The following is a 10539-nucleotide window of genomic DNA, read 5'->3' as shown; positions in this document are numbered from 1 at the left end:
GGAGACATTGTCTGATGGGGAGGGATAGTCATATCAGGTGCATCGTCTTGGGTTACCCGGGTCAGCTTGACTCCGCGGCAAGCACTGCTCAGACTCTGCCAGGGGCTTTCTGCTTCCCCTTCAGGCACGTCCGCATCCCACGTTTGCTTGCAGTCCCACATCTGGTGGCCGGGGCCATCAGTCTCTCCTTTTTAGGGGCCCAAGGAAGGCCGGATTCCTCGTGTCTAAATTACACTGAGGGCCAGCCAGGGCTGTGCAGCCCTTTGCAGGGGTTTGTGTGGGGAGGTGGGGGCTCATCATCAGATCTGGGGCTTCCGTGTGGCCTGAGAGAGCACATTCAGTATTACACTTACATATCTAGAAAATAGTAGGGCAGATGGGGCAAGAAAACCACTCTGATTGCTTTCCTAAAACAGATCTCAGAAAGTAAAACTCCCTGCCCCAGGGCTTTGTCTCTTGTAGACTCCTGTAAATGCTGGGGAGGAGGATATAGACAAAGCAGGGCTTGGAGAGAGGATGGGGAGAGGAGAGGTGGGATGGGATTTTTAGGGTTATTCTGGGGAGGTAGGCTTAGGAAGGGTGAGAAACCCCTCAGCGGGGTGCCTTGGTTTCAGCTAGGATGTTTTCCTCCAGGTAGCAGCACCAAGGAACCCAGAGAAAGCAAGTGTCCCAGCTCACAGAAGCTCCAGGTAACGTCTTGTGTAACTCAGGAAGCTGGCCCTTGCTCTGTTCACTTTGCAGCTTCTCAGGGCGCTGCAGTGATAAAGACTTCCGCCCTGTCCCTCTGGGGAGCTCCCCCCCCACCCCGACACACCTCACCCCCCCACACCCATGCCAGCTAGCCTGGAGGGCTGCCTGTCCTGGCTTTTGTCTCCCTGAGCCTCCCGCAGACAAAGGGTCTCAAACAGTGCTGTCTTTAGCTTTTTTCTACCAAGGACCCCATAGTTTTAGAGGTTGCAGAGTAAACATGCTGTATTTTAGGTAAAGTACATGCTGTATTTTAAGTTTATTTCTTTATTTTGAGAGGAGAGAGTGGGGGGTGGAGGGCAGAGGGAGAGAGAAAATCCCAAGCAGGCTCATTACTTTCAGCAGAGCCCCCATGCAGGCCTTGAACCCAGAGCCTAGTGCGGAGCATGAACCCAGGAGGCGTGAGTTCATGACCTGAGCTGAAGCCAGATGCTTAACCAACTGAGCCATCCTGGTGCCCCCTCGGCCTTTCTTTTCTTTCTTTTTTTTTTTTTCTTAATGTTTATTTCGAGAGAGACAGAGACAGCTTGAGCAGGGGAAGGATAGAGAGAGAGAAGGATAGAGAGAAAGAGAAAATACCCAAGCAGGCTCCACGCTGCCAGCTGCAGAGCTCGATGTTTGAACCCACAAACTGTGAGATCATGACCTGAGCCAAAACCAAGAGTCAGACACTCACCCGACTGAGCCACCCAGGCACCCCATTCGTTTTTCATTTTGATTGAAGATCTTCAGGCATACCCCTTTCACTTTCCTGACTCTTCCCACTGTGATCTTCCTTGACTGCTCAACCCAGGCCCAGGTCACTTATTACCTTCTATATGTTCATGCTATGCTATGTTTCTGGTTTATTATTGGTCTTTTGTCTCTAGGATATAGAGTTCCATGAGGATAGTAATTTTGTCTTTTTCACTCATTGATGTATCTCTAGTACCTGGAGGAGTAGCTGGTATATAGTAGATATTCAGCAAGTATTTCTTGAAAGAATGGATAAAAACGCACGTTTTTTTTCTTAGATTTTATTTTTTAAAGTAATCCCTACACCCAACATGGGGCTTGAACTCACAACCCCTAGATCAAGAGTTACATACTCTACAGACTGAGCCAGCCAGGCCCTCCAAAACTGCACATAACTTTTGACCATTAGGCTGTTAGCGTTCTAGCATGGGGCCTGGCATAAAGTAGTCACTTCCTAAATATTCGTTAATGTATACCATTTCGAGCCCAGCATACCATTTCGAGAAATTTGTCCTATAGATCTGCTCACACATTAGTACATATTAGTTACAGATATTAATAGCATATTAGCTAACATTAATTGCAACCTTTTTTTTTAACGTTTATTTTTGAGAGAGAGAGAGAGAGAGAGAGAGAGAGAGAGACAGAGTGTGAGCGGGGGAAGGGCAGAGAGGGAGGGAGACACAGAACTGGAATCAGGCTCCAGGCTCTGAGTTGTCAGCACAGAGCCCAATGCGGGGCTCAAACTCACAAGCTGTGAGATCATGACCTCAGCCAAAGTCAGGTGCTTAAGAGACTGAGCCACCCAGGTGCCCCTAATCGCAACTTTTTGTAAAAACCGAACTACTGGCAATCAAGATGTCCATCATGAAAAGACCTGGGTTAGGTACATTTGTACTCTACACACCATAGTACCAGGCAGCTCTTAAGAATAGGGTGTACAATGTACAGATTAAATAGAATAGTCCTTTGCTACCAAATCTAAGTTTTTTTGTTGCTGAGACCTGAAAGAAAATCATTCTGGGGATCCTTCTAAAAAAAATGATCCCAATGGCATTCCTATACAGATACAATAAGTTTTACATAACATGATGTCATATTTTGTACGACGTCGCTCAAAGTAGACGGAGGACTAATTACTAAGCAACAGGTCAAGAAAGACCTAGATATCGTCTATCAAATTGGTTTCTTGACCATGACTGGACATTATACAGATCACGCTTCTGATTCTTGGAAGCATTTGGAGCATGGTAATTACTCTTTGTTGCAGATTAAGAGAAGATTTATGTGATATAGACATTCAGATGCATGATGGGGAGGAAAAAAAATCATCAAAATGGTTATCAAAACAGGAGAGGTGATAGAGTGCAAAGTTACTGCAATTCCATGCTTTTTCCCTCAATAGCGGATCATCAATTTCCTTTTGGAGAATGGGATATGCATGTGGATTCCATATGAAGGTAGAAGAGATTCCAAATTCCCTCAACCGGGCATAAAAAGCAAGGTAGGTCTACACATACTGCTTTAGAAAGGTGTCTAAGACACACTGAGATGAAGAAGGCAGAGTTTGGGAGTCCAGGCTGCAGAATAGTACGGTCCCACATACATAAAATAAAAGGAAACACATTCGTATATGTCCAGTTTAAGGGACTATTTTACAAGTGGTTGCCTCTGGAGTGGGGTAGGAAGTATTTCATTTGATTTCCTTCTTTCCTTTTGGATTCTGCGCAGGTTGCTTGTATACCTTTTTCAGTTTGAAAAGACAAATTCTCATCGACCATTCCCTCCTCATTCGGAGAAGGTGCGTCCTCAGAAGAGCCCCCCCGCCCCATATGAACCCCCTGCGGTCAGCAGTGACTTCTGCCTGGTCAGAGATAGGACTACTGGGTCAGGGTGTTGGCACGTGTCCTGAAGACAAGCAAGGAAGACACAAAAGTGACCTCTGAATTTTTTTATTGGCCTCCCGTTCCCCAAAGGGTAGCCTGCTTCTGCTGCTTCAACGCCTCAGAACTTTGGTGTCGTTGGTCTCAGACACCACTTTGCCGTCCACGATCCTGCGGGTGGTGGTCTTCTGGATGGTTTGAAAGGAGTTGCTGGTATCCAGGGCGTCACTAAGACTGTCACAGAAAACCAAGCCCCAGTTACAAACAGCTCGCAGAGTAGAAGGGAGTCAAGGAAGAGGAGGAAAAATGCCTCCTGATCCCTGCCTCTATCTCCACACTCCGTTTGGCCGCTTCCTCCAGAAAAGGGAAACCCAAAGCCAAACTCCACGTGTGCTCTAAGTACGGCTGGGGCAATACTCAGTCTGTTCTCTTCTCCAGGGAGGGAGCCTCTGAAGCTCTTACTTACTCCCTTGGAGACGCAGGAGCCCGCACAGAGCACCGGCCCAGCGCTCAGTGGACACCGATGCGCAGGGATGAGGGGGGCGGGGTGGGTTACAAAAGCTCAGGCTTTGGGGAGAAGTGTATCCTGACCCCAGCTTGTGAGGGTGGGAGGAGAGCCCCATTTACCTGAAGTCCTCCCCGTCTTCCAGCAGGCGACGGTAGGTGGCGATCTCAGCCTCCAGCTTGACCTTGACATTGAGCAAGGCCTCGTACTCCTGGGCCTGCCGCTGCCCCTCTGTCCGGGTCTGGGACAGCTCTGACTCCAGGTGCAGCAGGACCCCGTTGAGCTGCTCCATCTGCAAGGTGTAGCGGGCCTCCACCTCCCTCAAGCTGTTCTCGAAGCTGGCCTTCTGCAGGGGCGCAGAGAGGAGGGGCGGGTGAGCCCCGAGATGGGGTGGAGGGAGTGTCTCCGCAAATTTTTCAGGAGAACAGTCCAAATCCCATGACCGTTCATCCCTTCACTCTCGGAAACGTCTTCGAGAACTTAGGGTGTGCCAGATACTAGGGTCGTGGGTAGGAGCAGTGGGAAAATGCAAAGAGAAACCACCCTTTCTGAGCATAAGGGACTTAAAATGGAAGGGGGTAGGATTTGGGCTGAGATAGGACTGGGTCTGAGGCTGACAGAGGGCAGGACCAAGAGTAGTTGGGGCAGGTGATGTGAGGACTCTCACCAGGTTTCTCATCGAGTCCAGGTTGATCTCCAAGGACTGGACCGTGCGTCTCAGCTCCTTGAGGGTCTTCTCAGCTTCTGCTATCTCAGCAGTCTGGGAGGTGATCACTGTGGTGCTCTCCTCAATCTGCAGGGACAGGATAGTCCTCAGGTCCCTCCTTCTCCGTCTGCTTCCCTTCCACACCCTCAGGCCTCTGCTCCTAGCCTGGCACCCATCCCTTCCCTTCGTGCACCTGCTGGGACCAGTACTTGTCCAGCTCCTCTCGGTTCTTCTTAGCCAGCTCTTCATACTGGGCCCGGATGTCCGCCATGATCTTGCTGAGGTCCTGAGATTTGGGGGCATCCAACTCCACGGTCAACCCCGAGTTGGCAATTTGGTTTTGTAGACCCTTTACTTCCTGAAGGAGAGAGGACCAGAGTGAGGAAAGAGGGGACTCGGGTCCAGAACTCCAGGAAGGCTCCACCTCTGCAACTGTCTCTTGCAGGAGGCCTGCGGGGTCAGTTGGAGACAGGAACAGAGAAGACTCTCGGTGTTGTGCTCTGCCCGATGCCAGGTCTGGGCTTTCTACTCCAGATGGAAAAACCGGCACCACTCACTATCACCCACAGGTGGTTTCTCTCTTCTCACTTTGCTCTGTCCCTGCATCCACCCTTCTTCCACAAACCTGCTCCTCGAATGTTCTTCCAGGAAGCCCTGCCGGCTCCACCTGCTCTCACTCCCCTCTCAGCCCTCACCCTTAGTGCTAGCTGCTTCTACCTTTTGTCCTCACCTCGCTCTCTCACCCATGTCCTCTTGACCCCCTCACGCTGTCATTCAGGTGACCCACTGAGTATGGCAGCCGTGTGATTCAGGAGAGCCCAGGCTGGGAGTTCTAGGCTTCCCTGTAAGCTACTTACAGGTGACCCGGCCCATCTATTCCCCCACCCAGACTTGTTTGGCCCCCTGCTTGCCTCCTCATGGTTCTTCTTCATGAAGAGCAACTCTTCCTTGAGAGCCTCGATCTCTGTCTCCAGCTGCAGCCGAGTGACATTGGTGTCATCAATGACCTTGCGGAGCCCATGGATGTCACTCTCCACAGACTGGCGCATGGCCAGCTCCGTCTCATACCTGTGGGGGTGGAGGCGATCAGAGAGGCCTCATTTCTGTTCCAGAACCTTCTCGGGCCATGCCACCTAATAGCGCCCCTATGGCCATTGCAAACTATGGAGTTTGCAGTGACCTGATTTTGACTCAGCAACCTGAGTCAAGATCAGGTGCTAATCCTCTGGGCAGTGTTCTTGGCACCTGGGGGACAGTATTCTTTAACTGCGTTACATGAACGAATAAACTGATGGAGCTTAACTCTCTCTTATCCACCCAGCTCCGACCACAGCTGAAGATCCCACTGTGAGCCCCTACCTGACCCAGCCTGTAACAGACCGTTCTTGGCCCCACCCTCAGCTCCCTAGCACCCTGAGGCTTACTTGACCCTGAAGTCATCAGCAGCAAGACGGGCATTGTCAATCTGCAGAACGATGCGGGCATTGTCCACAGAATTTGCAAAGATCTGGGGGATTGTAGAGAGGTTGCTCCATAAATGGGAAATCAATGATGGGCTGAGTATGGGAAGGTGTTATGTGTCTGAGTGACACTTCCTGGTCCCAAGGAATAGCCAGAGGCTCTCCTTGAACACCTATCCCCTTCCACCTGTGTCCCTCACACTGTTCCCTCCTTTCATGGAGTCCCAAATCCCAGAGCTCCCACGGGTCTCCCACTGCCCCGTTTTTGGTGCCTCTGCTGGCCTTCCCGCCCTAAAGTAACAAGTCCTCTCTCTGGCCCTCTCCTGGCATTTTTTCCCAGGTGCACCTGCTCACCTCTCCCCGGCTCCCCCCATTGGCCCCTCCCACAGGTAGGCCTCCTGTTTACTCCTAGATGACTCAGCCTTAGCCACATCCGCTTAACCCTCCAACTGTCTCCATTTGGCCAGAAGCCAGAGGGTCCTTTTTATGGGGCCTTGCCTCACCTCCTTCCATGTGTCTACTTCCTCTGCAAGGCTTCCCCCCTCTCCCCTTCCCACCACCTCCTGGGAAAGGGCCTAACCATGCCCAGTCGCCACCCTTGGGGTCCCAGGGGACAGGGGGATGTATGGAAATGCAAGGCTTGCCGACACCCTACCTGGGGAGCAGGGGGCGGAGTAGTGGGCGGGGTGGCGAGGGGAAGCGGGAAGGAGTCAAGGCACCCCCACCCCTATTAAAATTCCTATTCTTGGGGGAGGCGGGGGAGAAGCAGGGAGTGGATAACTGGAGGGTCAAACATGGCTGGGGGTCGGGGGAGGCCCCCTTACCTGAGCCCTCAGCTCCTCGATGGTCTTGAAGTAGTGCCCCCAGTCTCTGACCTGAGGTCCCTTCTTCTCCAGGTGTTCCCGGATTTTGATCTCCAATCTCTGATTATCAGCCTCCAGGCTCCTCACCCTCTCCAGGTAGGAGGCCAGGCGGTCATTCAGGTCTTGCATGGTCTCCTTCTCGCCCTGGATGCCCCCGATGCCCGCCAGAGCCCCGGTCATCACGGCGGCCATGCCCCCGGACCCCCAGCCGCTCCGGAAGCTAGAGGAGCGGGATATGGAGATCCGGGAGCCTGAGCCCCCGGCGCCTGCATAGACGCTGGCTGCACTGCTGACCGGCCGGACCCGGTGGTTGGACCCCTGCACCGAGCCCACGGACCGGTAGTTGGAGGAGAAGATGGAGTGGGTGGTGAAGCTCATGCTGTTCTAGGAGTAAGAGGAGAGGCCAGGACTCAGGCTCGGGCCACGAGGGGGGTCAAGTCCGCGACTCAAGTTATATCGCCGAGGGAGGGGGTGGGGACCGGCCCGGGCAGGCCCCGCCCCCGCCACCAAGTCGCCTGGAAGCTTGGGCCACAGGTGGATCGCGGCGGGACTCCACGCCCTCCGTTCCCGCCCCCCACCCCAGCCTCCCTTCCCCCAGCCTCCTCAGCACCTTCCCGCCAACGCCATCCTCGACCACCCCCCACCCCCAGAACGGGGGGGGGGGGGCGGGGGGAGGGGAATAACCTGGACCGACCAGGGCCGCAGGTGGAGTCGGCTTTGGCGGTGTAATTTCGGGGCAGGAAATGACGTTATTACACACCCCCCCCTTTCCCAGGTAGAGGAGGTCCTCGCCGGTTGCAAATTTGGAGGTTTTTAGGGGACGAGTGAGTGAAGTCGGGTGTGAATCTCTGTAACTACCTTCAGCCTGCAGCCCAAGGTCCCACCTGCAGAGGGGATCTAGGGGGGATCCCTGAGCCTCAGGAATGCTGGGGAAGAAAAGTTTGGGGCTGGAGAAGAGGAGGAGAAGCTCAATCCTGAGCCCCAGATCTGCTGTTGTACACACTCGACCCCCACCTCACTTGGTTCCCAAACACGCCCACTTGCCCGTGTTCACTAGCACACCCTCACACTCACATCACATAGACGTGTCTCGTCAAACACCCACAAACACATTCACTCACTGCGTGGATTCAGACCCCTGGAAACAAACTGATTCTCTGAATCCCCTCCCTCTTGCACCTCTCCCCTCCACTCACTGCCTTGGAAGCCTGCCCTCAGTGGGACACGTTGTGATTTAAACAAGGGACACTCTTCCCTTCTAAACATCTGTATATCAGCCTTCCCCACACCCTTGGGTAAACAAATACTTCCTGAGCGCTTTACAGTTCAATAAATATTTGTTGGGCCCCTATTGTGTGTCAGAGCCTGCTCTAGTCGCTACCGAGAGGACTGCAGTGTAACAGACACTTGAAATCCCTCCTGAAGATTGTAATGTGTCCACATGGTGCAGAGTCTAAGAGGATGGATGTGCACACCTAGAAACATTCCAGCTGAGTGAGACTCGGTCATTCTGGCCAGCCCCCTCCCCGTCCTTACTGGGATTTTTCTGCAGGTACCCTCCTTCCCACCCTCCTCCCTTCAAAAGGCTCTCTGGATCCCAAGCTGGTCCCCTGGGGGCTGCCTCCTCCAGGAAGCTCTCCTCAAGACCTGGGTCAAAAGGATGGATCTTTGCTCCGTCCGCACTGCTCCCTGCACCAGGGGGATGGGGCAGATGGCCACTCCCCTGCTGAACGAACTGGGGGAATCCTGAGGTACAGGGCCTTCCAGTCTGTCACCATCAGCAGCTTGTTTGTCCGGCAGGGCCTGGCATTATACACTTGTCTGTGCTCTTTGGTCTGGAGTGGACCTATTGATTTTAATCAAGCTGCCAGCTGAACTGAGATGGGGGCAGACCGGAGAGTAGGCCTGGGAGAGAAAGAGGTATAGCTGGGCCAGTGGACCTGCCAGAGGGGAGACACGGCTTAGATGGGGGACTTGGCCCTGGATTCTCCCAGGCCTGCCGCCTTCTGGTGGGGAAAGCCTCACAGAGCTCGGTGGGAGCCGGCCAGGGGCAGATAAGGGCCTGCCGAAGGCCAAAAGGTGAATGGATGCAAAAAGCAGACAAAGGAGTGCCTCCTTGTTTTTTTGCATGGCAGGTTTCTGGGAGATGAGAGGCGCCAGCCAGACAAAGGGGTTTCTCCTGTTTTCACCTTCGTGTTCCCCGCTAGGTTCCAGAATTGTCATGTGGCACAGGATTGCACAATAAGATACATAGGTTATACATGCGATGTATTGCCTTTGCTGTTTTTGCAAAGCTTTAAGTCAGCCGATTTGGGCTCCTGGCTAGCTGTGTGACCTTGGGGAAGTCAGTTCACTCTGAACTTCAGTTTCTTCACCTGTAAAGGGAGAATAATAAAGTCTGTCCAGTCTATCCCCTTGGGTGGCAGTGGATGTGAATGTCAATTATCACTCATTCATTGAACAAATACTAGTTACCGCAGAGTAAGTCTTTAACACATCCAGGAAGGCAGAGGTGGAGGGAGGGGGGGTCAATTTAAATGTAAAGATGGTTCAATGCTATGAGGTCTAAGTCACTTAAGACCCCTGGGGGACTTTGAATTCCATCGGGGATCAAGCCCAGATCCCCAGATTCTTATCCAAACTCCTTCCCAGGTGCTTCTCTGATCCCTGACCCATTCCAACTGCTCAGGACCCTTTGGGGCCTGGGGAGGCTCAGTCTAGTGCAGGAGGGGAGAGCTGCCAGCTGGGTCTTATCTCCCATAGCTGATGTCAGTGGCCACATTCCTGACCTCTTGCAGCATCGGGCAAATACCAAACTCAGCCTTCTAGCACCGGCCTGCCCTTTTCCACCACTTCCAGTTTGCTCTGTGATTCAGGGCCTTTTCACTCAGTTAGAGAGCTTGGGGGGAGGGCTGGGGGAAAGGGGCAGGAGGGAAGAGTTTCAGTCTCCAGATTCCCAGCACTGCGGGTCTGGGGTAGCATGAGTGGCAAGATGGAAAGGGGAGTAGGTGTCTCTGAGGCCAGTCCTGGGAGATGCAGGAGAAGGAGATGCCCTGGTGAGAGGTTTCTGGAACAAAGACAGAGGGCTTGCAGAGTGCAGAGACCCAGCAGAGGGGGCTCCTGGGGGGAGGAGAAAGGGTTTCCTGCCCCTCCATTGGGCCCCACATTCTGGTGTCCTGCTGAGGAGGAGTGGGGAACCTAAGAAGCAGGTGTTTTTTTTTTTCTTTTCCTGAGAAGCAGTTTTTTTTTTTTTTTCTTTTCCCGAGAAGCAGGTTTAACTCCTGAGTAAACTCAGCGATGACCTTCGATAAGGAGGTCAGCCCTTTCCTCCCCATTCCCACATTCTCTGTCCGAGGGAGGGTGGAGCCGGCAGCCCCGGGGTGGGGGGAGGGGGGACGACTAGATGGTGGGGGGTAGGGGGCAGGGAGGGTCATGGGGGCCTGCAGTCCTTCAGGCTTGGCTTCATCATTTAAGCTGGAAATTTCCTACTTGGGGCCCCAAGGAGGGAGATGTTTAGGAGACCGACTGAGGTGTAAGGGTGGGGGTCTGTAGCCCAGACAGGGAGGGAATGGTGCCCATCATCTTCTGGAAGGATTGAGGAGGACCTCAGAAAGGACTTCCCGTAGGTGTGAGTGCATGT

General features: G+C 53.2%; 1 protein-coding gene across 1 annotated transcript; it reads right to left on the bottom strand.

The window, feature by feature from the left end:
- Positions 1-3418: 3418 nt before the first annotated feature.
- Positions 3419-7347, bottom strand: KRT18 (keratin 18). The gene is made up of 7 exons (XM_042944563.1): positions 6861-7347; positions 6001-6083; positions 5488-5644; positions 4770-4934; positions 4538-4663; positions 3993-4216; positions 3419-3599 (listed from the first exon to the last, which is right to left on the bottom strand). Exons 1-7 carry the CDS (start codon positions 7275-7277, stop codon positions 3479-3481), a joined length of 1293 nt encoding a protein of 430 aa, XP_042800497.1. The 5' UTR covers positions 7278-7347; the 3' UTR covers positions 3419-3478.
- Between the last annotated feature and the right edge of the window lie 3192 nt (positions 7348-10539).

Source organism: Panthera leo, chromosome B4 (assembly GCF_018350215.1).
Source record: "Panthera leo isolate Ple1 chromosome B4, P.leo_Ple1_pat1.1, whole genome shotgun sequence".
In the NCBI taxonomy this organism is placed as follows: Eukaryota; Metazoa; Chordata; class Mammalia; order Carnivora; family Felidae; genus Panthera; species Panthera leo.
This window is presented reverse-complemented; position numbering and strand designations above follow the sequence as displayed.